General features: G+C 41.8%; 1 protein-coding gene and 1 long non-coding RNA gene across 6 annotated transcripts in view; one reads left to right on the forward strand and one right to left on the reverse strand.

The window, feature by feature from the left end:
• Window positions 1-18,919, forward strand: part of GATA6 (GATA binding protein 6) — a 34,229-nt gene extending 15,310 nt beyond the window's left edge. For 3 of the 5 annotated variants that reach the window (XM_082235237.1, XM_082235238.1, XM_082235239.1), the window contains exons 3-8: window positions 50-216; window positions 6,615-6,758; window positions 6,980-7,105; window positions 8,673-8,760; window positions 8,847-8,956; window positions 17,366-18,919. In XM_082235237.1, coding sequence (XP_082091363.1) covers window positions 50-216; window positions 6,615-6,758; window positions 6,980-7,105; window positions 8,673-8,760; window positions 8,847-8,956; window positions 17,366-17,539 — 809 coding nt within the window. In that variant the 3' untranslated portion in view covers window positions 17,540-18,919. Of the gene's footprint in view, window positions 1-49; window positions 217-6,614; window positions 6,759-6,979; window positions 7,106-8,672; window positions 8,761-8,846; window positions 8,957-12,111; window positions 12,175-17,365 lie in introns of those variants that run through there. The other 2 variants (XM_082235240.1, XM_082235241.1) reach the window with 2 other exon arrangements.
• A 2,993-nt stretch (window positions 18,920-21,912) lies between these two features.
• On the reverse strand, window positions 21,913-26,532 carry LOC309539868. Its single transcript, XR_014223013.1, has 2 exons — window positions 26,462-26,532; window positions 21,913-22,164 (listed from the first exon to the last, which is right to left on the reverse strand). It is a non-coding gene; the product is annotated as an uncharacterized lncRNA (long non-coding RNA).
• Window positions 26,533-27,599: the final 1,067 nt, after the last annotated feature.

Consider the following 27,599-nt stretch of genomic DNA (forward strand, 5'->3'; position numbering starts at 1 on the left):
CTGCATGACTTCCAAGCTAACCCAGCCTCTTTGCCCCTCTCCGCTACAGAGCTTCTGGAGGATCTCTCTGAGAGCCGGGAATGTGTCAACTGTGGCTCCTACCAGACCCCCCTGTGGAGAAGGGATGGAACTGGTAACTATCTCTGCAACGCTTGTGGGCTGTACACCAAAATGAATGGACTTAGCAGGCCTCTCATCAAGCCTCATAAGAGAGTGGTGAGTATCAGTGAGGTGGGTGAAAGACTGAAGGGTCTTATTCCTGTCTCCACCCAGATCCATGAATTCATTTACCCTCTCCCCTTCCTGCTTAAACATTGTGTGTGTTTCAATATTTTTCTGTTGCAAAACAAGCTGCTTGAAATCAATAGCCCTGTGCAGACCCACAGTATCAGAACCACAACTTCTTGCTTCATTTTAAGAGCTACTTGCTATGTGGAAGGTTCGCAGTGACAAACAGATGGCAATTAAAATCCAAAAAATCTAAAAGCAGTTACACAGTTAAAAACGTCCTGAAAGAAGTTGTACTTTAAACTTTTGCACTGCAAACAAACGTCTTACAAAAATCAAAGGCTCGGGTTTTGGATTTTCGTCCAGTTCTGCCATTCATTGAAACACGACCTAAATTAGGCTGTTTTATAGAAGTAGCCAACTTGAACTTGGATTTAGCAATGAAATGAAATGATTGAAACACGGCACTCACAGGGGGTTCAATCACACATACATTCTTTTAAATTTTAACTCAGTGAGTTTTATTTCTGGGGAAGATATATGCAGTAAGGTGTACTACAAATCTTAAATGCATGGGGCAAGTTCCAAAAGCTTATGTGGACTTTAGACATGTTTTTCTCAACAGTACCCTGCAACTGAGGCCAGTTATTTAGCAAAAAAATGAAGGAATCCTCACTAACCATATAGTGAGATTAAGACTGGGATGTAATTAAATATTGCTAGTGCTAGGAAATTAATGGAGCTGCTTGAATCCAATCTTCATTTCTCAGGATTTTATTATTATGCTAATTGAGGATGGGGAATAGCCTAATTGTAGTTTTGGTATATAGACAGTTGTTATCTGTTTGGTTCTGGTAAAAGGACCAAAAGGACTTGGTTACCTTAAGCATTTTTTGCCAGATGATAAGGACTATGAGCATGTCCTGTGTTTCAGAAACAAAATTGTGATCCTCACCACTGTCTAATAAGCCTTGAGATTTCTAGGGCTGGATTTTCAGGAATTCAAAGTATGTCAGTGCGCACTAGGAGTAGAAACCACTAATTCTCCAGAATTAAGCAATTCATAAAATATGTTCCCCAAACATTCCTGACAAGTTTCTACTTTGTCATCATTTAAGTTTGACCCAGGAAACAAATATATCTCAAATGCTGCCATTCTTTATTGAGATATTATAGCAAATAAAAGCAATTCAGGAGTAAGATAGTCTGCAGGAGTGATTTTTCACTCTATGAGAATGGCTGGTAAATAATAATCACTGTAAGGTTAATGAGCTGAGGTGTCGGGAAGTAAGGGAGTCTAGGATTCTCTGTTGCTCTCAATCAATCAATCAATCAATCAGTCAGTCAGTCACTTTCCTCCGTGGAAGTAGGGGGGGAATTAATGGGAAAACTCCTTTAACTGCCTTCTACCTGAGAGTTCATCCTGCTACTCCATCCCACAAAATTTCCCTCACCCATGAGGCCCAGACTTGGCCCAGAATTGACCTCTGGCCAGAGGGACTAGTACACTAAAGCCTCACTCACTCTTTGATGTGACCATTTTGGGGGAGGCTTTGGGTTAAGAGGCCACTTTCCACCTTTTGCCCTCACCTCTCATAGTCCAGGGCTAGTTTCTGCTGCTGGGGGGTGTTTATTGGTGTCAGAAGGAAGTATGCATGTGTCACTTATGGCCAGAGCCAAGTCTGAAGCACAAACGCTGCCAGAATTTTTCTTGAAAGGCTGAAGGTTCTGACTCTGCCTTCTTTCCTCTTTGGGGCTCTCAATGTCTAATTTATACACACACTCCCTTACCACCCCTCAATCTCTTTTTCTTTCTCTCTCTCTCTCCCGGGTTAATAAAAGCCAATAAATTGAGTGAATCAAATGACTGAAGTGATTGATTGATTGATTGATTGATTGAATTAGCAGAAGTTTTATACCCGAGTAGATTACAAAACAAAATGTTGCTGTGATCAGTAAAATTCTGTTCACGGCACATATTTAAACACATTCAAAAGATAGTCAAAATCAACAATAAGCCCCAAAGACATATGTTTTAATTTCATTTTCTACATTTCCTGGTAGACTTGCCTAAACAAAAATGTTTTAAGCAGGCACTGTTACAAGTTTAAGGAGGGCCCCTGCCTGATGTCAGTAGGGAGTTTCAAAGTGTCTAAGGACCAGACATGGCTCATTTGGAGCCAGCCTTTCGTGAGGGAAGGAGTGTGTGTACACAGCACAGCCTGTCCTGTCCTCCCCCAGCAAGGCAGCTGCCCTCATGTACACTATCCTTGCTTCATGTTGAAGTAAGATTCTCCCGTCAGTCCCGTTGGCCTTTGTGTATGGAGCTGAGGGAGCTCCATCTTGTTGTCTCAAACAGCAAAATGCATGCCCCTGGCTCTGCTTATAGCCCAGCTGATATTTAAAGAGGGTGTGAAAAATCCCATGTCACCGTCAGACTTTTCCCCTAGACGCCTCCAACAGAGTAAGATGAGATGGGGCGGCGGGGGGGGACGGGACTAGCAATGGTTGTAGTCCAAAAATTCAGGGGGCTGTGTTACACTACAAACATATAAATGTACTCATGCTTCCCAGAGAGTAGTAGTAGTGTATAGCACAATGACCAGTTAATTAGAATCTGAGAACAGTGAACTCATAAGAGGGTATTGTAACAGTTAGGATGTTGGCATTTGGCTGGGAGTGAGGTGATTTGGGTTCACACAAACCCTTTAGTCTGACGCCTAATGACCTGGAAGTAAAACCCGGTAAGCGTCAACAGAAGATCTTCACACAGTTGAAATGCAGCCTTTGACTTTGACGTGTAAACTCACTAGGATGATGGCTTTTAAGGGTTATTCAGTTACCCTGGATTGTAGACGGTGCACTCCACCTCAACTCATCCTACCACTAGGTAACCAGAGAGATATCTCTGGGGTACAGTATTGGTATTCTCTTACCTGTCAGATGCTTTCCCCATGGAAGTTTACCTGGCATCTACAATCAGGTAAAGAAACATTTTTTTTAAAAAACCCATAATTTGAAACCTCATTTAGCCAATGACTGTTTTACACTACACTATTATTATTTCCAGCTAGTTTTTGTATTTTCATGTTATTTTACATGAATGTTATGTAAATAGCCCAGAAAAATACATTTGGAAGGCAAGATAAAAAAATATATATAGCTAACTAATAACTAACAGAAAGACTTTTCAAATTTTCCTCCCTTGCAACTAGAATATATTCATTCTCCTCCCATATGAAATAATGTGATATTAGAGATTTTTGCTTTTTTTACTATTGCATTTTACTTAATATTCTTACTTAGGCTGTGTCATCTCAGCCAACCATTACAGATTTTGAACTGCATTTCGTTTATGTTGTAATCCTGATTACCATAAATTTAATCAATGCTAATCTTATTTAGGCTGCGTTAAGATGACACAATCTTTTCAAAGGCAAACAAACAAAACCAGCCAAGGTAGACAATGAGCTTTTAAAAGTCACACTTTCCTCACCTGATTACCATCTATTCAGTGGTGCCCCCATGGACAAAGGGATTTTCAAAGTTAGTAACAGGAGGAGTTTTGTAACTGGTTATCTACCTAATTTCATCAAGTAGCGCATAATCTAATTAGGAGAAAGAAAGTCTTCCTGTGCCGCCCCAATGCCCACATCACAGGAATAAAAAATACCTCCATTTATTCCAAATAAGTGAAAAGGAAACTTGAGTTATTTCATACATATTATCTTTTATATAGGGTCATATATTTTTTAAGAAAACATGACTATGCAGCAGCCCATTTCATGGAAATAATTTGTACATTTCTTTTAATAGCTTCCAATATTATCTAATTTATATGAACTTTAATGATGTGCCCTACAGCTGCCACCGCTAAATGATGATCATTGTTGAGAAAAATTGGTCAATTTGCTCCTGAGCCATTGGGACAAATGAGAATCCTGGAACCATAAAAACTAGAAATATACATTTTCCAGAATGAGTGCTGAGAATCTAATATTATCCTTAGAATAACACAATTAGTAATAAAATCATTTTAAGTAATAATCATAAAATTCTGTGGTTCCCCCCTACTGTTTCTTCTATGCATTTTCATCATAAAAGTGAGAAAAGATAAAGAAACAGTAATATTCTAAACAGATTTTGACAATGGTTATTTGTTTTTTTATGTGTCAGTTGTCTCAGTAGAGCCAATGGCTAAAAAAATTCCTAGCAAACTGGCAAATTGTGCAGAAAGAAAGGTGGGTGGAACCTGAACAAATTCATTTTTCCCAGAGTGTCATCATTTACAATCTTGGATGAGAAAAATACTTATTTCTGTAACGGATTCTCCCCTCTCTCCCTGCAAATGTGTTAGTTTGTAAATCTATAGTCAGTGAGTCTGTGTTTTTGTAATGTTTGAGTACTTGTGCAAAACAGCAGATTTATGATGTAGCTGAAATTCTTGCCCATGATTAATGGAAAAGAGATCACTTGTTACAGGAAATTTTATAACCCCTTCACCTTCATTTCACATGTTTATGGGAGCAGCTTTACTTATGATCTATGGTCTGTGGTTGTAAAGCTCTTTGTTGTACGATTATTTCTGATGTAGAGTTGCTTCATCTTTGCTCCAAACTCCACTGAACAGTGCCATAAATGACTTGTTTATAATATAGGCTGCTCTGCTATACTTGAGTTTACTGACACCCCCTTCCAAAAAACAACAATTAAAGCCCACTTCTGCAAAGTATTTTGGAATGTTAATTCTTCCACATAGCTCTTTGCATGAATTACTGGAAGATGATTAATATATTCAGATGCTCCCCAAACACTTGTTTTTGTGGGGGGGGGGGAGCTGGAAGAAGTGGGAGAAACTGAAACTAATGGTTCAGGAGGAGGGGGGAGCAAGATATTTTAGTTTTGCTTCTTGGTGGGAACAAAGACATAAAAGTAAGTGGCTAGCCAATTTACTGGAGAGCTGAGGGGAGAGATGGGAGTTTGAAAAGCGTTCAGAAAAATTGCCTAACACAGTGCTTTTCAACCAAGTTGCCGTAGCACCTTGGGGTGCCTTGCGTGATTGTCAGTGGTGCTGTGGGCAACACTGGTCTTTGTCCCTCTTTCCTCCCTCCCGCCTCTGATGCCCCCTTGCGTCTCTGCCTCCCCAAGGCTTGCACAGCGGTTTGTTGCAGTAGCGCTTGCTACAAGCTCCCCAGGCGAATGGTGCCTCTGGGGCTGGCCAGGGGGTGCTTCCTAGGCCCCTGTGGGGCAGTGTGAGGAGGCACCTCTCTTTGGGGCAGGGAGGGCAGCTCAGAGACCAGGGACACTGCCCAGAGGACTCGCAAGGAGAGGGCAGAGGAGGCTGAGGGAACACTCCACAAAGGAGGGTGTTTGAAAAAGGGTGAGAGGCTGCCAGCTCTGCAGGCAAGGGGTGACATAACTGGGCTCCTGATCCCACAGGGGTGCCGCAGAAAGAATGTAGTTGGTCAAGGGAGCTGTGGATTAAAAAGGTTGAAAACCTCTGGCCTAACATGTTTGTTTTTTTAAAAAAATCTTACTCAGGGGCACAACTTTTTCTTCAACCATACTGTGTAACCAAATGAATTCGCATGGTAGAAAACATGGCATTGTGTGTTTGAGTGACCATGGAGAAGATATTTTTGAAATGTGTTGGCCCATTAAACCTTTGAGTCTCTTTCCTTTTCTACCGCCTAAATAAATGAATAAATGAATAAATAATTTTTTATTTGTACCCAACCTTTCCCGGTTCAGAAACAATAAATTTAAATTTAAAACTCTTAATTGATGCAACAAAAAACAGCATAAAATACAGTATAAAACATGAATAACAATAAATTTAGAATTCAAAAATCAATTTGGGGGGAAATCCATCCAATAAACATTAGATGATCACCAGGGCTAGCTGGCTAAATTAGTCCTATTTGGGCCAGTGAGGAGACCAGGGGAGAATTAGCTGTGGGATCCCAGAGCGGGTAATCTTCATAAAAAAGGGAGGGGGAGGGAAGGAAGGGGAATAAAAGATCAGGGTAAGTTCAAATTGAAAGCCAGGCAGAATAGTTCTGTCTTACAGGCCCTGTTGAAGGAAGTTAAATCCTGCAGGGCCCTGGTCTCATGGGACAGAGCATTCCACCAGGTTGGAGCCATCACTGAGAAGGCCCTGGCCTTGGCGGAGGATAATCTGACTTCCTTAGGACCTCTAAACTATGATTATTCATGGACCTTAAGGTCCTCTGCGGGGCATACCAGGAGAGGCGGTCCCGTAAATACGAGGGCCCTAAGCCACAAAGGGCTTTAAAGGTCAAAACCAGCACCTTAAACCTGACCCAATACTCCACCGGGAGCCAGTACAACTGTTAAAGCACTGGCTGAATATGCTCCCATGGCAGGGACCCTGTGAGGAGCCTCGCTGCAGCATTCTGCACCCACTGGAGTGTCCGGGCCAGTTTCAGGGGCAGTTTCAAGAACATACAATTGTCAAGCCAGGAGGTGACCGGCGTATGGATCAATGTGGCCAGATCGGGGCAGGAAAGGTAAGGGACCAACTGTTTAATGCGGCTTAATGGTTTGTTTGTTTGTCTGTCTGTCTGTCTGTCTGTCTGTCTGTCTGTCTGTCTGTCTGTTTTTCTCTCTCTCTGTTTCTTTTGAAGCCAGTTTTGTGGTCTATATACAATCCTGCTACTGCTTATGTGCAGAAGAACTCTCTCCACATGTCTTTGTGTTGATTTGGCATTTCTTTGTGCTTGCCTCTTAGCCTTCTTCGAGAAGAATGGGTTTGTCTTGCGCCAACTGTCACACTACGACCACCACCCTCTGGCGCAGGAATGCAGAAGGAGAGCCCGTATGCAATGCCTGTGGCCTGTACATGAAACTTCATGGGGTGAGCAGCTACTTCATATTATCAGGAGCTATTTCAGTCCTTGCTTGATGCATGCTTAATGGCCAGCCAGCACACCATTCCTGAGATGGAACACGCATTTAGTTTCACAGGAGACCCAAGTCCAACTCTGCTAGGAGGGTGAAAGGGGATTGGGGTGGGGAGAGCATCTCTTATCCCTCCCATTTTTATTTTTATTTTGCATGTATGCAATTGTACTTAGCTACTAAATGATAGGGCATGTCAATAGAGAAATCCACAGCCCCACGTCATGTCGCAGTCCATCATTTAATGTTCCAGTAAAGAGTAATTTAAACAGAAAACAGAAGTCACTGATTGCTGCTACTGACAGGTCTTGGGTATTATTTATTGGTTTAATAGTTGGGAGATTTATGAACCGCTTAATCGAAGAGTGGTTTTAGTAGTGTACAGATATAATCGTAGATGAAGCACAACCAAAAATCCACAGAACAATTAGAAAACACAAATATACATAAAACGATCATTAAAACAAAGTTGACATCAGTTACACATTTAAAACAAATATAGCCAATGAACTTATGTCTTGGGATAGGTTTGCCAAAACAAAACAATAGTTTTCATTAGGCATCTAAAACAAGATAGCGAGGGTGCCTGCCTATTGTCAAGAGTCAGGAATTCCAAAGCACAGGTTCTGCCGCATTAAAATATCAACTTCTTTGCAAATGTGGAACAGACATTATATAGCACTTGTAAAAGTGCAAATTCTATTTCGGAGAAAGGGAACAGTCTTCACTTTGAAGGAATAGTTTGCTCCAGTGGTTCCCAATGAGTGGTCCGTCTGCCCTAGGGGGTCCGCATAACCCACTCAGGCTATTTGTGGCACCATTCACATAACAAAAACTATGATAGAGATATCAAAGTTTTCAAAAGTAGGGGTTCCATTGCTTGGCTTTTGAAAAACAGGGGCTCTGCAGTACTTAGCAAATTGGGAACCACTGGTTTACTCCACATGCAAAACATTCTAGCCACATAGAAGTTCTTCAATAGTGCAGACAATCGAGAGAAATGAACACAAGTTTGCAGGGAAAGGCTTTTGATAAGAGAGGCTGCAAGTTTGATGGGAAAGGCCCAACTATTTAGTAGATGGATGAGAAATGGTTGGACTGTGTCTAGCACTGTTCCCAATACTGCCACCTGAAAGGAGACTACCATTCTACCATCTTCTTAAGGATGTTGAATATGCATAAGGTTTATAGGCCTAAAAGATCCCACACATATATGTGCAGCGCTATATCTGCACAGAGTACAATGTCCATTACAGAATCAAGTGTCACTGTTTGCCAGCCAGATATAAAAAAACCAAAAACCATATCCTATGACCGCTCCTCTGTGTACCTACGGGGTGTAGAACTGGAGAAAGAAAAATAGTGAAATTTTACATGAATAGTGGTTACATAATGAATCAAACATCATGTCCTAATGTCATTATTTTCACTGTAATTTTGCTTATAGTAGGATGTGTCTAATGTAGCCAAAGACAAAACAAATTTCAGATTTTTTTTAAAATTTTGGGGGTATTGCATTTTAGGTGCCCCGACCCCTTGCTATGAAGAAAGAGGGAATTCAAACCCGGAAACGAAAACCAAAGAACTTGGCTAAGACAAAGTCATGCTCGGGTAAATATAATGAAAGGGTTTGTGGAGGGGCAGAGATTTGTCCATCTGGAGAACGCAGAGTTCTAACTTGGGTGCTTCCATTGCAGGTAATAATAGCAATAATGCTGTTCCTATGACTCCAACTTCCACGTCTTCTACGAACTCAGATGACTGCCGAAAAAATGCTTCCCCTAGCACACAAACCACAGCCTCAGGGGTAAGTGACAAAATAGTATCCATGCTTGCAAGCGAGTAGATTTCTGTGGCGCATGTTATCTCCATTTTTATCTTATCTAGTAGAACAGTAATCTAAATAAACTTTTCAGTTAGGGAGCTGATACTGGATGGGGAATATCTGAGGAAATTACCTATAAACGCAAACACAATGTAAAACTAAAGTACTTCACAAACATCTTTATTAAGTTACAAGATTTATCTCTTATTTATACTGTGTCGTATCCTATCTTATATTGTACCGTGCTGTACAATAGGCGTTGGCCCTGATCCAGGCTGGGGTGATCCACGGGCTAAAACAAGTTTCCACTTTTTAAAAGCTGTATATCCTTCATGATCAGCAGATCATGGGTCAGATATTAGCAGAAAGCACAGTACTGAAGCTCTACTTGTAGACCATCTCCCCACTCACGGGTCCAGTCTAGGAAATGCTACCTTTTCTGATGGTGATGTATTTGGTGGGGAGGTAAATGGGCAGAAGATAGGTACTTTTACTTCCAATGTACATTTTATTTCAGCATTGAGTACTGTAAATACCTTGTTGATAAGGTTAATTAAGTGAATATAATCCACCTTTGTGAGATAATGATGGAGAGCCATTAATGCTCAACACACTTTATACAAGTGTATGTCAGGGCTGTCAAGCATTTAAATTAGAATTGGGTGGTTGGCTGAACATCTTCCTTTTCCACTGAGTAGCCAATTAGGCTGTTATTCTATGCATGCTGCTTGGAAGTAAGTCCTGCTCAAATCAGTGGGGCTTACTTCTGAGTAGACATGCACCAACTTGATTTTACATTTTGATACAGTTGCATATTGCTGACATCTCAATATGTATGGCTTTTTGAAACATTGCTCCAGATTGCATGTCATGATAAGCCATGGTGAACGGTAAAAATATAGGCTCTCTGAGCAACAGTTTAGCTAGCTGATGATTTAAGCAATTTCCAATAGGAGGCTGTGTAGCACCTACACTGGGCCAGACCCAAAAGGGGGTTGAGGCACAAGCAGCCGTTTCCTATGGAAAATGAGAATTTTTTTTTTTTAGCAGTGCCACTCGCTTTACCCTTCCATTTTCTCCATAGACTTTTTTAAAAAAAGAAAAAAAGAAAAAAAAAACCAACAGAGTTTGTTTATAAAGCTCTCCAACCTCCTTTATCTGTACTGGCTGTGCAAAATGCAAAAAGAACTCTGTAATCCCAGCAGAAGAATGCAAATAATGTCAAGACTCAGTTGAATGCACAGCTGAACTGCAAGCCTTGCTTTACAGCTATTCAGAGCCTCAACTTCAAAATGCAATTGCACCCCCCCCAAACTACACGCATCCAACTGCAAAATGCATGGACATTTTGAGCAAATTTGCAAATAAGTCTACCTCTCTGTTGGTACATTTCCCCATTGGCTTTGGTTTTCCTTCAGAAAACACAGTTGCAATTGACCATTCTGCAGAACATCGAAACTCTTTTCCCTCTCCGCTTTTTCCTGCTGATGGGCAGGAGGAGAACCCAAGGAGCCAGACGAAATCCAGCTCTGGGCCATATCCGGCCCAGGGGTTCATCACCCTTGATCTAGGGGAAAGGGGCATATTTCCTAAGTACGAAGTATTGCTGTTTGTGTGCTGGAATTTGGCCCCATAACAGAAGCACGACTCTGAGAGGAGGTGTTGTGCAGTGTGCATTCGATGTATATCCATTGCACATTCAGCTGTATAGGTATTCCAGCCATTTCCTTTACTTGCTTCAGTCGCTTCATTATGGCTTCCTTTTAGTTAAATAAGCTCCATAGCTATTTGTCTTATGATCCTTGTTTTCAGGGTCTCTTGTTCTCTGACCCAATTCCTTTTATTTGCTTCACTGCTCAAATATGCAGTTACATTGTGAAAGAGAAAACATATCCTCCTGCAACTCTTATGTATGGATGGACATTTACTACACTGCTGCTAGCTTGGCCTTGAACTGGTTGGCCTTCTAGTTACACTTCTAAAAAAGCAGAGCAGTATAAGAGGTGCTTTTCCTCCCCACAAATCCGTAACAGGACAAGCCAATGTGTTCTAACTTGGAATTATTTTGCACTGAGTTCCGATGAGTTTACTCCTAAGCACATTGACTAGGAGGTAAGCCCTCCTGACCCCCATCCCTGACTTACTTGGAGGCTTTTGGTCCTTTATTCAGCACAGGAATATTAGTGTCCAACTGGAATTTGCTGGAGAAAACACATGATGTATAGAGGAGAGGTGCATATCTCCAAACATGTACTAGGGAGACATGGATATTCACAACATTTGAGTATGTGGTCACCACATGTTCCTGAGGACTAGATTATGTCCTTCATATTTATCACACCAAATACCAACCAAACATAGATATGTCCTTAGTTGTGCATCAAGCAGATTGCCTTGTTTGGGCATTTCCAGCCAAATAGGGGTTTGGATTTGATGACCTTTTAAGTCCCTTCAAGCTCTTTAATTCTAGGGCTGTATGCACACCATACAATTGACTTCCCCCAAGGAATCCCAAGAACTGTAGTTTGTTAGCTATTGGCAATTGCAGTTCTATTGCGGGCGGGGGGGGGGAGTAAACTACAGCTCCTGGGATTCTTTTGGGGAAGCCATGGGCTTTAAATGTGTTTTGAATGTATGCTGTGCATGCAGTCAAAGTGCAAAGCATGCTATTTTTTAACATTTAGGGCAAGCTTGTGGTTTACAATACACCAACAACATAACAAATACATCCACCAGCAGTTCAGGCCCCCTAGAAAGACTTAACTTTGCCGAATTACAAAAAAAATACAGCTGCACTGAAACACATTTGTAGAGTTGTGAAACACTTGCTGAGGATTGGAGGTGGTGGTGGAGCTGTCAAGGTCATGGAAAATAATGGAAAGAAGGAATTATTGTCAGTGCTGGTGAATGGCTTTAATTGCACAATGGGGGATAGATAGATAGATAGATAGATAGATAGATAGATAGATAGATAGATAGATATAGATGATAGATGTGTGTAGTATGTGTGTAGTGGTAGATGAAGATAAGAATAGTGACCAGGACGAACAGCATGAGAAATGTTTGTCAGAGCAGTAAGAAACACAGCTATAAGGTTGTTTGTTTGTTTCCGGGACTAAAGCCATTGCTACCTGTAGGAAACACACAGAAGTGGGATGGTAAGAGATGTGTGGGCACAACTTTAAACATCCAGACACTCCTGTCTGGAAAATTTGATTTGTCTAGATTTCCCAAATACATGTACACATTGTTTAAAGGCAAATTGTACATATGACTATTGCTTTTGCACTTTTACACATCTGCTTCAAGAAACCCTACTGTATGTAGCACTAGGATTTCCCACAGCAATCATTAACCAGTAGCATATTGACCTAATCCCCAGTATTTGCTAATACAAACCACGTGAAAATGAGATGATGCAGTCCTATCTATCGTGCCCCTGACTGGACTGTAGAAACGGAAGGGACCCGTTCCATAGAAATGTGCGCGTGCTTGAATTATTACTTTCCCAGGGCTCACAGTTCACACCCGTAAATGGCTTGCTATAGTGACTGGTTCATATTGCCTGATGGTAAGGCTGTTTTGTGATTGTAGATGTTGGCCACACATGGAGGATGGAGTTAGTTACACATCCTGGACTTGCTCCTGATGTCGGTCCTCCTGCCTAACTCCACCTCTGATGTCTGTGCACCTGGCCAGATCTGTTGCTTTGACTTCCATATGTTCAACTAAGTTCTGAATGGGGGACTTCCTGAAGGAGCCTTGGGCAATCAGGGCTGCTCATTGTAGGGAAAAGTCTATGTGAGTACCACTGGCTCTCCCTTCAAATCTTTACTGAATTTGTTGAGGTCAGAAGGTGAGAGCTGGGTTGGTGCACTGATGTTGGCAGGAACCAAGGCTGCACTTCACTCCTCACACCTGAGCCATGCACATTGAGGCAATGGGGATGGGAGACACTCAACTATTGTGCCTGTCTCTCATCCCAATATCCTCCACAGGATGAATGTAGGGATAGATAGGAAGGGTGTCACGTTAAAAATGCTGCAGATGATAACCCACCAAGAAGCCACAATACGAGTACTTCACTCACGATTCTCCGAATACACTTGCTAGTTAAGTGATTGCAGTAATATTTCATTTCTGCAACTTTCCATACTTCTTATCTCTGGCAGCATGGAAAATTCCAAATTGGCACAAAAGAATATGAAGACTTTTTAGAAGACTTTTCAGTTCACAAAAAGGGAATTAATCAATTAGAGAAAACACATTCCTTTGCTTGTGCAGAAATGATTCATTCGCCTTTTCTAGACAACGGTGCCAAATGATTCCAAGCAATGTAGAGATTTGGTATAATTCATGTTGTCAGCAATAGTTTTTAGCCCAAATTCATTTTAATTCTCTTGGAAGGTAGAACTTTCAGGGCTGCAACCCACTTCCTTTCCTATGTATCCAAGAGGCAGGTTAGTTGGCCTTTTCCTTCGTCACTGACAACACCTGACAATACACTCTTTGTCATTTGTGGTTTTGCCCCATGTTCACTGGGCTCTAGTCATTTCCATATGTGATCATATGTGGATGTTGGACCATAAACACTCCTGTCTAAGCCACTTTCGCTGTCCCCCAAAGCCACATTTTAAACAGATGTTTTGAGACTACAATTCCCATCATCCCTGACCACTGGTCCTGCTAGCTAGGGATCATGGGAGTTGTAGGCTAAAAACACCTGGAGGGCTGAGGTTGAGGAAGCCTGTTCTATACCTATTGCTTGTGCATCTGTCTTCCATAGGCTTATTACCAAATGATTATATAGCTGCAATTGAAATAATTCAACCCCCATTGCATATCAGGTTTATTATCAAAATTTACAGGCTTTCAGCTGTTTGCAATGAGCAAATCAAGCAAAAGCAATTAAAATAGCTCGACACAACAGATGCTTCAAGTGGTTCCCCCAAATTCAGCTGAAATTGCAACTTATACTGGCTTCTCCAGTCTCACTATTATTCAACCCCTTCATGGCAAGCATATTTAGAACTTAGTAGAACAAACTTTGGTGCTATGACCTGCTGCAAACGAGATGCATAACCAGACAGCAGCTTCCGGCAGCATTCCTGAGGAATCTTGGCCCATTTCTCATGAGCAACTGCTTCCAGTTCAGTAATATTCTTGGGTTTGCATGCTGCAACCACCTTCTCAAACCCCAGCAAATATTTTCTATGAGGTTCAATATAGCCACACCCTTAGAATGCTTAGAATGATTACTAGCATGTACCGTATTTTTCCGTGTATAAGACTAGGCTTTTTTCCTTAAAAAATAATGTCCAAAATTTGGGAGCGTCTTATACACGAGTGGATCTTTCCCCATTTTCTTAAATCAGAGTCCCCAAAAATAGGGGGCGTTTATACATTCTATATTTATCTTCCACCAAAAGAAGTGTCTCCTGTAATAATGCCACATCAGCTTTTAAGTATTTTTTTAGTTTATAGAGTACCCGTTTCCTTCGCTAGAGGAACCTAAGCTCTTAACACACCATGCAACAAATTTTAAAGTCATAATAAATCTATTAAAGTAAGTATAATATATATGTCATCTATAAGTATAGGACACATTACTATTCTCCATCTCAAAATCTCCTAATGCCCAGGCATAAAATACAACTACTAAAATCCATATTACTCATAAATGAAAAAGCAATATATTGGTGGCTACATTATTAGAGCACATTCCAGGCATTGAAAGTACAATGCTAGGAACCACAATATCCTTATAATATAGATATCTATAAAAGAAATGCATACCAAGCAAACATATTAAGCATATAATTTGTGTAAACTGACACATCACATCTGTAAAAACTTGAAACTTCATTCCCCCCCCAAAAAAAAAGGTTGGGGGGAGAGGGAGGGAGGGAGAGAAAGAGAGAGAGAGAGAGAGAGAGAGAGAGAGAGAGAGAGAGAGAGGGAGAGAGAGAGAGAGAGAGAAGGTGTATAAAAAAGAGTAAAAAACAGTGCATATTGGAAAAGGGAAATGAATCTAAAAAAATAAAGTCACTATAACTTCCATATTAGATAGCATATCTCACCTGCCTCCAGCTCTCTTCTCCCATTTATATTTATACCACAAAAAATAGAACACATCTGAACCTAGTAATGAATTTAAAATATGAATATCATGTATATAGAATAATATGGGACTGTGCCGCTGCTTGTTCCCCATTTGTTTTCAAAAAAACAAACCAGGGACTCGGCTACATTGGCAAAGAAAAAACGCCTTACATGTGTTGTTTCTGCATTCTAACACTGTGACACCAGATGGTGCTGTGGAGTTCCGTTTTTGCTTACCCGATTTCTCATACAAAGTTTGCAACACGTTTAACTGAAACGCTTCTATGACGTGTCTTTGAGAAGTAATAGCAGCTATGGGTACAACACAGAAGCAAATACCAAAAGGTTAACACAACAGAGCCTTTCCAAACTCCCTTCTTGCTGTACTTAAACTTTGTTTTGAACCACCATCATTGTCACTCCCTGCTCAATCATGTTTCCCTAACCTGGTGCCCTCTAGGTGTTTTGAACTACAACTCACAGCAGCCATGGGAGATGTAGTCTACAGAACGCCAGGCTGGGGGAGGCCACACTAGGTACATAATTCATTACAGCAGCCTGCCTGTCCTTCCCCACTCCCATTGCTTATCTCTTGTCCCAAGGCCAGCTTCTGGAATTCACACTGATATTATGTTTTGAATACCCACCGCCAGTTGTCATATAGCCCAGACCCATTTTTTGTCACGCACAACCACACTCTGTGCACTGCGCCAGTGATAAAACCACTCACATGTTTTCCTTGGGCCTAAAATAGGGTTTGATGTTGAATTGTGCTTTTAAAAAAAGCAGGAGGAAAGAAGGAAGGCAGCAAGGAAGGAAGCTGGAGAACCACGCAGTATGATTATAAAACAGATCTTAGCAATTTGGAACACCTTGCTATAATACATTATTGTGAAAAGAAAATCAAAAAGATTGGGATGACTGCAGCTTTGGGGGGATTCTTTTTTAGCGACTACCCTTGGGGATCAGTGCAGAAGCTGCAGCTAGTGCAAAGTGCCCCCTAGAGTGGCTGGGGCAACCCAGTCCAATGGGCAGGCTACAAGTTGTTGTTGTTGTTGTTGTTGTTGTTGGAATGCTCATTGGAGCATCTGACTGAACATTTTGTTTGTTTGTCTGTTTAGTTAATTAACAACGTTCACATTAACAATAGAACAGATAAAAATACAATTTAAGGCCCTTACAAATAACAACTGGTATAAAATCCACCACTTAAACAGGCTTTTTGAGAGTAAACATATAGGTGCCGTAAAGACAGGAAAGATTGTGTCTGTCTGATCTATAATGGGACGGGAGAAGGAGGGGGATTCTGAAGATTAGGTGCCACCACATTAGAAGTCTGATTCCTACATCACAGGGAACAGACTTCCTGATGAAATCTACAGGGCACCTTCTCCTGCAGAGTACTGTGCTACTGTGCACTGGTGTACATAAGGTACACCAGTGCTGAAGGAATTGCACTGCCTGCCTATTCACTACCAAGCCAAGTTTAAGGATTTGTTGTCTACTGATAAGACCCCATATGGGTTAGGGCCAGGCTATCTAAGAGAACATTCCATTAACTGAGATTGTCCTCATTGGCCCCATCTAGTTACACTGTTCCTAGTGGAGATACATCTAATGGCCGCTCGAAGAAGGGCCTGTGGTAGCCCCCCACAACTCTGAAATGACCTTCCTTTAGAAATATTCCAGGCACATATGCTGCTGTTGCTTCACTAGTTGGTGAAAAGCTTCATGCATATATCCTTCATGCCAGCTTTACTGACCATTTTGAATTATGTTTTTTGCCTGGTTCGCATATTATGCTAAGCTAAACTATTGCTTAGCTGAAGAAACCTTGGATATAGCTCACCTTTAGTGAGGAGGGAGCTTAACTACGAGCCCTATTTCAGACAATACTTTGGTTTAGTTCACCACATCATGTCAATGAAAAATACCAGGGGGAGCAAAGCGGTTGTGAGTTCCTCTCCAGGAATACGTATACAGTCCTGCTAAGCTATGGTTTGGTTTTGTGTGGCTTACTGCTACTTTATTGTACTGGTGTTATGGGGGGGGGGGCTTTGGGGCCTTCTGTGTCCAAATCTAACCCAAAGACACTGAACTGATTCACTTCATGCATGTTTCACACCACTTCCACTTCTTCAAACTGAATGATGTTCTCATCACTTCCCAGCCGAATGAGTGGATGGGTAGTAATTCCTGTGATTGTGTCAGCAGTCCCCAGGCAGATTTGCTTTTCCTTGATATATATGTGCTACTTTACAGCTTTTGCTTGCTTTCCTTCTGCTGCAGGCAGTTTCTTCAGTGATGTCTGGCCGGGGAGAGAATGCCAGCAGTCCCGAGACTAGCACACTCAAATATTCCGGCCAGGAAGGGCTGTATCCAGGCGTCAGCTTGACCTCCACTGCAGAAGTCACGGCCTCTGTGAGACAGGATTCCTCCTGGTGTGCCTTGGCTCTAGCATGAAGTAGCGATGAGTCAGTGGTGCTGGATCCATGCACTGGGCATCAGCCAGCCAGCAACACTTGTGTTTTTTGTTTTTGTTTGTTTTTTGTCCCAAGAAGCGGTGACTATCATGACAAGGACATTCCTTGCCAGTCATTTTTGTGCCTTGATTCTAGCGTGTGTGAGAGAGAGAGAAGGGGGGGTGTTTTTTTCCTTCTCATGGTCTCTGCTTGATTGCCCAGGTCCTCAGCTATGCAAGACAACCAAAGGAGTCCAAGCCACTTCTCTTAGCTCAGCAAGGAGTGCCCATCTGCACTGTTGCTACATCTTCACCACAACCACCAGTGCCGCCTCGTGTATTTGTGGATTGTGTATTTTTTTCCCCCATTCCCACTCGACCAACATCCAAGATCTGATTGGTGTTGATATTATTGTAAGACAAAGTAGGCAAAGCTTGCATTATAGAGCAACACAGAAGAGCTAAGCAACAAGTGAGCATATATTGAACTTGATAGTTTGAGGCAATCTCCTCTTGCAGGTCAGTGTTTCAGCTAGTGCCTTCCACTCACGACACGCCCCCATTTCTGAGTAGCTTTTCCGAAGCAGACTTCCAATACAGCCTAATGAAGGAAAGAAACACATTTTGGTACCCCCCCTTCTCCCATTAGAACTGGCTATTGAGAACTTTTGTTTCTAACATTTGCATTGTTGTTTTTAACATATACTGTGATGGAGGAGGACAGAGCGTCTATGTTGTGGCTGAACTGTATGTAGTCAGTCAGACTTTGTAAACAGGGTAGCATTCAGATTTTTTTCTCCCCCTTCCATATATACAATAATTTTGTTTTTTATATAAAAAGTGCAATTTGTCTTGCAGCAATCAGTGTTAAATCATCAGCATAAGATTTAACAACAGTTTTTATATGAATGAATGGAATGAATGTAAACATTTTAACTTAATGGTACGTAAATAATTTAAAAGAAAAAAGTTAACTAGGCATCCTTTTGTTGCAAGTTTTTTTTTTTTACTGTAACAGAAAACATTCTTCTGTGTTTCTGATTTATAAAGTACAAGTTTCAAGAACAAACGTTTTCTCAGGAAAAGAAATTGACCCTACCTGTCTATCTGGACATGAGCTTTTATATACACAGTCATCCCCACTATCTTGCCACGGAATAAACTATGTACTAGAAGATTTATCAGTTGCAGTGAAACTTTACTACCTAATGGATAAAGTATGTAAATACTCCAACAAGATATTTAGGCATCTTTAAAATACTGGATGCAATCTGTATAATGTACCTGACCCATAGCTAGGTTGGTTTACATTTTTTTTAAAAGGGATGTCATGTGAAAAGTTTTCACCAGAGGTTTAATAATAAAAAGGTTATGTGTTTTTCTCTCTTTGTACAATGTGATTTCTCTTAAGTGTATCATACAACAGAGAGGTGTTCTCAAGGAGCAGCCACATACAAGTTTGGAAAGGAATCAAAAGAATATTCTTACTTCCACCATTCAGGCACACAAATAATCCCATCTCATCTCATTTATCCCTAGCCAGCAATGCCAATGTTAGGATGGTTTTTGAACCAGTATAAGCTATACCAAAGGCTCTAAACCTGCAGCACTCCACACATTGCTCCAGTCACCAGTGACCAATGTGTTTGCTGGGAATTATGAACTGGAGGGCCAAAAAGAGATCTGGAGGGCTACAGGTTCTCGCAGAATCATAGAATTGTAGACCTGGAAAGGACCACAACTAGTCATCTAGTCCAACCCTCTGTTTTGCAGGAATCTTTTGCTCAATGTGAGCCTCGAACCCACAACCCTAAGATTAAGAGTCTCATGCCCTACACTCAGGGAGCCAGTCAATGACATCTACCAGCTGAGATATCCCAGGTCATACTTTGGTTTTGAAGGGCAGGTTTCACCTTTTGACGCATTATACCTGTTTTGTCAACTTCCCTTGCATGGATGTTTTTGGAGCTGATGGTTTTGGACTCCCATCAGCTGCAACCAGTGTGAGCAATGGCCAAGGATAATGGGAATTGCAGTCCAGCAGCATCTGCAGTGGCTGATGGTTCCCCATGGCTGTCCGAAAGGATGCAAGGAAACCTGCTTATTCTAGACTGCAATACTAAACCCCGCTGAAAAGAATTAAACTTGGGTAGGGTCGCACACCTTTTTTCTCACTGACATGTTCAGTGAATGTAATATCCAGCCTTTTGGCAGGACAAAAGTCTTCAGGGGCTTTTAAAAAGCTTGTTCTAATCTTTAGATTCACAGCATTTTTATCTCCCCCCCTTCACTTTTTATAGCACATTTCTAATTATTATAATTTTACACATAATATACAACATGAAGACAGACTGAAAAGCCAACGTGGTGATGGAAGTAACTTCACACTTAACCTGATCTTAAAGCTTATGATTTTGAAATTGTGGATTAGCTGTACTCGGTTTTTTTAAAAGACTCAACCAGTAAGCGGTGACTACTCAAACTTCCATTTTGGATTTCAAAATCAAGCACAAATAAAATGCCATGACTTCTAGTACCCCCACTGGCCACACAAGGGATCAATCAAAACATTAGACAGCACACCAGCCATCTATTCAGTACTTCAGACAGAAGTGCCATGTCTACAACCCCACATACTGGATGCAAGGAGGTAAGTTGCCTACCTGATGTGATCTGTGGTGCATAGATCCTAGCCAAAAGGGTGAGCAATAATAGGGATTCCGACGCTGTACATAAATGACCCTTCTTGACATGACTGTAAATATGGCTATCTGAAATGTCTTGCTTGCTTTTCAGCCTTAATGCCTATGTATGGTTTGCGGGAGGAGGGGATTTCCACAACTAAAATGTGTGCGTGGTGAACTGGTGGTCATGTGCATAGGGTTGCCATGAGCACAAATTGCCTGAATGCCCATGATGAGAAAAATCAACACCCAGCTTGATGGTAGGTTATGTAGACAATGTGTTGAACTACCTACACGATCTAAACAGGGAGAAAGTCTGCATGGGTTGTCAGAATGCACCCAACCCCACTAATCATCTATGTTAGCCTTTGGAATATGTCAAGGAAGGGGGAAATCTTTTTTCAGGGGGAGCATTGCTCTCTACACAAAATATAGGTCTTTGTGTTTCCATTTCTTCAGTGTCACCATGTGTAGAAGCTGAACTCTGGGGCTGGAGTTTCAGTAAAGCAGTTGATTGACTCATTAATTTCCTTAACAGATGCACTTTTTGATCTGTATCAAAGGGCAAATATGTGTAATAACAGGGAGTAATGAAATGACATGTAATAAAAAAAGGGGCTGATGCAATTATGAAATATTTTCTCCTTGCCACTCTTTTGCTGACTCTGTGGAAAACAATATTTCAGACATGTATAGCATTGTCCTTAACATCTCTGAAATGCTTTTGAGATTGAGTCCATTGACCGGTTAATCTGAGATTGTTAGTGACTTGTAGTCACCTAGTCTGTTCTTGACAATTTACCATTTGTCAGATGACCTGTCAACAATGTATTAACATGTGGACATTCCTTCTATGGAGTCAGGCCATTGGTCCAACTTGCCTAGTAAGTAACCAAGGTTCAGATGGCGACGTTTCTATATGCAAAATCTCCCTGCAGATCTCACACTAGGCATAGGGTTGGGACTGAGTGACCACAGGAACATTGAGGTGGGGAGTGTGCACACACTAGTGCGCCTTTTCCTGCTTTTAAACTGTTGTGTGTTCAGGTGGAAACCCAAACATGTCTTCTTTCTGTCAGGCATCTTAATATTTTTGCATGGCTCCTGATTGTGTGGCACCAGCAAAATACAATGCAAATTTGCATATGACAGAAAGAGACTGGAAAAAGCTAGTCCATTGTATGTGGCCTTCCCCCTGTCTGAATCTTTCCTGCTTCCTAGCAAAACTGGGTTCATCCACCCACTTCCATATTAGACAACTGTTCACCTTGAGCCATTTCTCTCTTACCTTTGCAATAGTATCTCAGGCCACACGGGTTGGGTAGCCCATGTAATGTATCATTATTAACCCTCTCTTAATATTTCTGTAATGGCATTTCAAGCTGCAAAAGCCACTCTACCCTTTAACCATTTTAATCTTCCATAAATACCGCAATTGCAACTCTGGTGTGGTTACTGCCAGCTGTTTGGAAGAAGCACACTCATATTTGGTTCTTCTTGATGACTGCCTAATTTTCCAGAGTGAGCCAAGGTTGTCACAACTAATTCAATCCTATCTGCAGCACATAATGGTAAAGGTCCCAGGTGTAGTAGTGTGAGCACTGTCCGTGTACATGCATGTAAGGTATGGCTTCATATGCATGTGTGTACAGACACACTAGCAGATCTAGTAACATGCTCTACAAAAGCAGTTTCTTTCGAAGATTGATGGTGTCTTTGCAAAAACTTGTTTTGTTACACATTTCAGAAGTATTACAGAGGCAAAAAGCAAAAGCGATAAGCCTTCAAAGTGCTTTGGCTGAAACGGGGGTCGGGGGTGGACATCTGTCATGATTCTCTTTCCTCTTTTTCAACTTGTAGAAGCTGGGTTTATTTATTTGTTTTACATTTTTCATCCACATGCATGCGGTACTTTCCTTCTGGACAGTGTTGTCTTAACAGCCCTACAAAAACAGCATGAACATGAGTGGAAGCAATTTCTGGACATGCCACCTTTCTTCAATCTGTCACTGTATCAGTACAAGGAAAATTGCAGTCTCTCTTAGATTCTAGGCTATGGTACCATTCAGGACAAAGATAATGAACGGGACATGACGCCCCAATGTAAGATCGGTGAAGTAACAAGAGTTTCTTTAAGGAGTTTCTAATCTCGTGCGCTCAGACGATTTTTCGTGGAAATTCGGCGGTGGTTGGGGGGGGGGAAAGGCGCCAGCCGTTGGTAACGCGCACGCGCGCCAAAAGCAACAACACCTTACCCCCCCTCCCCTCATATACATGTCGAACGTAAAAGTAGTCTTAAGGCGGCGGCAGGGGGTTGGACTCGATGGCCCTTGTGGTCTCTTCCAACTCTATGATTCTATGATTCTATGATAAGAAGCAATGAGAGGGGGATGGGACCTACACCCACTCCCATTGCTCTGTCCCAGGTTATGCTAACCTAGCAGTTTGAAAGCACACTACTGCAAATAGATAAATAGGTACCGCTGCAACGGGAAGGTAAATGGTGTTTCTGTGAGCTCTGGCTTCTGTCACTGTGTTCCATTGCACCCAAAGCGGTTTAGTCATGCTGGCCATATAACCCAGAAAGTTGTCTGTGGACAAACGCCGGCTCCCTTGGCCTGAAGCGAGATGAGTGCTGCACCCCACAGTCACCTTTGACTGGACTTAGCCATCCATAGGTCCTTTACCTTTAACTATTAGATATGTGGCAGAAGATCAGTGAAATTCAGAAGATCAATGAAATAAGCAGGCTTATTTTTAACAGTTTGGTCAAATTTATTTTCTTCCAAATGAGTCAAGTGGAATACTATTTCAGATCTAGTTTCTTTTCTTTAATTGACGACATGCAACAGTTTCCAGTTGACTTCAGAGTAACCACCTGCATGTCTCCCCAGCTCAATAGCTCAAAAGAAACTTGCTAGGAATCTCACAGGGATTACTGGAATCCTGAACAGATATGAACATGTTGGGTCACAACATTGAACTGTAAGAATGAGAAAGAATTTGGTGGTGCCATTGCTGTATGTACGAATTGGGTCAAAAAAAGTTTGCTAAAAGTAAAATTTATTTTTAGTGAGTTGGGAAATGCAACTAGGAATGCGTTGATCAAAACTGTAGATGGTCACCAAATGAAGAGGTATCAGGAATGTAAAGAATAATAAAAAGAGTTATGTACAATGGTCTTTTCCCCAACAAAGTCATTGCATGAGTGACTTTGCAGAGGAGGTTCCTCTCCATCTTCTCCTGCTTGCCCCCTGGACACCCTCCTCCCATCTACTTGCTCTACAGGTTCCCCCAATCCTCAGGAGCAGATTTGGAGTGGGGGGGGGACATGGGGAGGAGAGGTTTTGTTGCATGAACAGAAGTCATTTTTTCCATGCAATGATTGCTGGGATTCAACCTAATGAATTAATTATCTCAGAAAGTGGAAATGAAATAAGGGCAAAGTTATCTACATTTGGGGAGAAACCTGGATGCAGTTTTTACTATTGACATTTCTAGGCTGTCCTTTATCCGAGCAGGCATGGCCAAACTTGGCCTTCCAGCTGTTTTGGGACTACAACTCCCATCATCCCTAGCTAACAGGACCAGTGGTCAGGGGTGATGGGAATTGTAGTCTCAAAACAGCTGGAGGGCCAAGTTTGGCCATGCCTGACCTATGGAATTCTAGGTTGGTGAACATACAAAGTTTGTCACTGGAATCTCTTTCATCACAGTTAGCTGGGGGAGATGAGATGTGCCTAGTTCTTATCAAGATTTTTTTGAGAAAATGGTGAAACGGATGAGATATGGATGAGATATGCTGATGAGTCCTATCATGGGCTTACTGCTAGGTTTCAAGAATGCAAACTCAAATCTGATGTAACGTAATGTGTGAAGAAGGCCGTAGGCTCAGAAACTGGAAAACGGACCCTAAAAGAGCAACAAAACCCTCAGCAATTCCACTCGCTCATTAGGTTGCAGCCAACACGATACAATTTAAGTCAATAATATTCTCAACATTTTCAGCTGATTTTTCTCTTACCAGTCCTTCTGAAAATAATGCAAAGCAGTCTTTCTTAGCGTTGCTCTGAGATAGCATAAGTGGTATGATATAAGGACTTTAAAACAACAATCCTTACCTTTTCCACTTGCCCTCCACCCCCAAATGCAAACAAAACATAAATTCTGTTGGGAAGCAGCAGGGCAAAGGTCTCTGGAGCCGTGTTTATTGCACAATGTTGGCCCAATAAAAGTGTACTTTGCCCAGGATTGACCAAAGCGCAAGTCAGACCCACGCGCTACATTTAAAGTCCTCCTCCCTTTTATTAGGATTTCTGATTTATTGGCCTGATTTGGTATGGAGTTTGGGCTTTATGGTGGGACACTGTACTACAACGCAGAAACTAAGGGGGCTAGCAGGGAGTAGTGGGAGAGCATGAAACTATAATTACAGAATGACAGGGTGAGCTTTATAGTTAAAGAATGTTGTGTTCTCTGCTCAAACCATGCAAAATTTGTTTCTCATAAAAGTGAAACAATTCTCCCATCGCTGTACCCAAATTATCAGATGAAAGATGGATTTACTTATATACCATGTTAAAATTCTGAAGCAGATGGTACTTATATAAGCAAAGCTGTCTCTAGAGCCAGTGTGGTGTAGTGGACTAGGACTTGGGTTCAAATCCTTACTGGGTGATATTTGGCCAGTCACTGCCTCTTAGCCTAATCTACCTCACAGAGTTATTGTGGGGTTTAAATCAGGAGGGGGAGAGAGAATCGTGTCCCCCTACCTTAAGCTCAGTATAGACTGCTCTGTAAGATCCTTCCCATTGTCAAATATTGTTGTGACTTTTGCAGCCTTTGACCATATTTGTCACTTTGTTTCATAGTGCCTTTGATGAGAACATACAAAGAAACTGGATCAAACCAATGGCCTGTCTAGTCCAGTATCCTGTTCTCACAGTGGCCAACCAAATGACCATGGGAAACCAGGGAGCACAACACAAGGACAAGATCCCTCTTCCCTCCTGTGGTTTCCAGCAACTGATATTCAAAAGCATTGCTGCCCCCAACGGTGGAGGTAGAACATACCTATCATGCCTAGTAGCCATTGATAGGCCCACACATCCCTGAATTTGTCTAATCCTATTTTAAAACCATCAGAGTTGGTGGCCATAACTGCGTCCCGGGGAAACGAGTTCCATAGTTTAACTAGGTGCTGTCCTGTCTCTTATCTGTCCTTAATCTTCCAACCTTCTGCTTCATTGGATGCCTGCAAGTTCTAGTGTCATGAAAGACGGAGAAAATCTTTTCTCTTATCCCCTTTCTCCATGCCATGCATAATTTTATAACTTGGTAACTTGTTATAGTTCATTGTAATTAAACCTGTAAACCATATTGGTCTTGATTTTTCTAATTTCCAGTTGCAATTGCTTAAGGTAACCTTTAGGGCCCCGGTTTACATTTTGTGTTTACTTTTTGTGATTGTTCAATGTTCAGGCAAGCTTGCTAGGCTGCACAGCAAGAAATATCCGTTAATCTGGAAACATAATTAATTATGGGAGTGGAAATGGCAGGTTCTCCCAGTCCCTGGAATGGATCTACTGGAGAGGGTGGGGTGGGTGGAGCAGAAGGCTTCACTCTGGCACTTAAACAGTTGCTTAGAGCCTTTCCATGCTAGTAGGGAATACACAGCAAGGGCAGCTCTTAATTGTGTCTACAACTAAGGAAGCAAGCAATGCTTAGCAGAATGCCTGTTCAGGAATTCACTGCAAGGAAATGAGTTTCTTTCCAATCAGAAACACACTTTCCCACAACCTAGTCTAGAAGTGGGGGATTGAATCAATGACTTCAGCTCCGGATGTGGCACCAAATGGGCCAGATGTTTCTGGGATATATTCTAGGAAGCAAGTGGTGGAATGATGTGAGCATGCCCTTGGTTTATCCCACAAATTAGGATTAAAACTGCTGTCATAGTCTGTATTTTCAGAAGACTGTGAAATATGTTTTTGGAGTTAAATTTAACAAAACCGCTGCTTTTTAAAAAATGTTTTCTCTTCCTTTAGTTTTTTGGACACTCAAATTACAATTCCATTCTTCATGTTTTGAAACTATTTACTGCTTGTAGGATTAAAATAAAGGCAGTAGGTGCTTGTAACTGACAAATGCTTTCTTTGGTTGTACATGTACGCTTTCTCGTAATTAAGAAAGGAAGCCAGACTTCCTTCTTCTCAAGCCGTGCCAGACATAAAGTCTCACATTGCCAGACTCTTGCAGTCTTCAGTATTCCTGTTACGTCTCTTCTCATAGATCCATATCTCGATAATCTGGGGATGAGAAGATAAAGGTAAGGGAGCTTCACCCATGGAAACATCCATCCACTGTGAAGTATGCTTAGGCCCTGAAGGTATTTCCCAAAAGATCAGTATGCTGATTTGTTGAACATTTGCATTCCACATGGGACTGTGCCAATCTTCATGCTCAGTGCCTACGACTGGCACACCAGTGTGGATGGCACAGCAACAGCCGCTTCAAAACAGGGATGGTAGTTAACACCTCTTTCCTACCCTAGTTAATAGGTCTTCCCTGGAGATACTGTAAGATGCTACTCACACCTCTTCCTACCCCACCTGATGTCTGGTTTGGCATATCTTCTGCTGCTGGGAGTAACATATGGAAGTACTCTGAAACCACCAGCTGTCCAGGATCCATTTTGATTCATTTGTGCTGATGGGCTGGCTTTTAAAAGTTGCTCATGGGATACATGCATATAAGAACAGTTATATCAGAACGGAATATAAACATATGGATCAAAAGCAGGGATGAGCAACCTATGGCTCTCCAGATAGCGTTGAGGGATGACAGTTCCCTAAACCCATGACTATTTGACATGCTGGCTTGTGAGTTGTGGCAACCTGGGGTCTAAGAACATCTGGAGGGTCACAGGTTTCCCCACATTTATGTTCCATGTAGGGACACAGGTGGCGCTGTGGGTTAAACCACTGAGCCTAAGACTTGCCAATCAGAAGGTCGGCGGCTCGAATCCCCATGACGGGGTGAGCTCCTGTTGGTTCGGTCCCTGCTCCTGCCAACCTAGCAGTTTGAAAGCACGTCAAAGTGCAAGTAGATAAATAAGTACCGCTACAGTGGGAAGGTAAACGGTGTTTCCGTGCGCTGCTCTGGTTCGCCAGAAGCGGCTTAGTCATGCTGGTCACATGACCCGGAAGCTGTACGCCGGCTCCTTCGGCCAATAAAGCGAGATGAGTGCCACAACCCCAGAGTCATCCACAACTGGATCTAACGGTCAAGGGTCCCTTTACCCTTTATGTTCCAGGAGCATAAAAGAGTTACAAGAGAATTGGTCATTGTGTCATAGCTCTCTTCCTTTTTTTGCAGA

Source organism: Podarcis vaucheri (assembly GCF_965113315.1).
Source record: "Podarcis vaucheri genome assembly, chromosome: 8".
NCBI lineage: Eukaryota > Metazoa > Chordata > Lepidosauria > Squamata > Lacertidae > Podarcis > Podarcis vaucheri.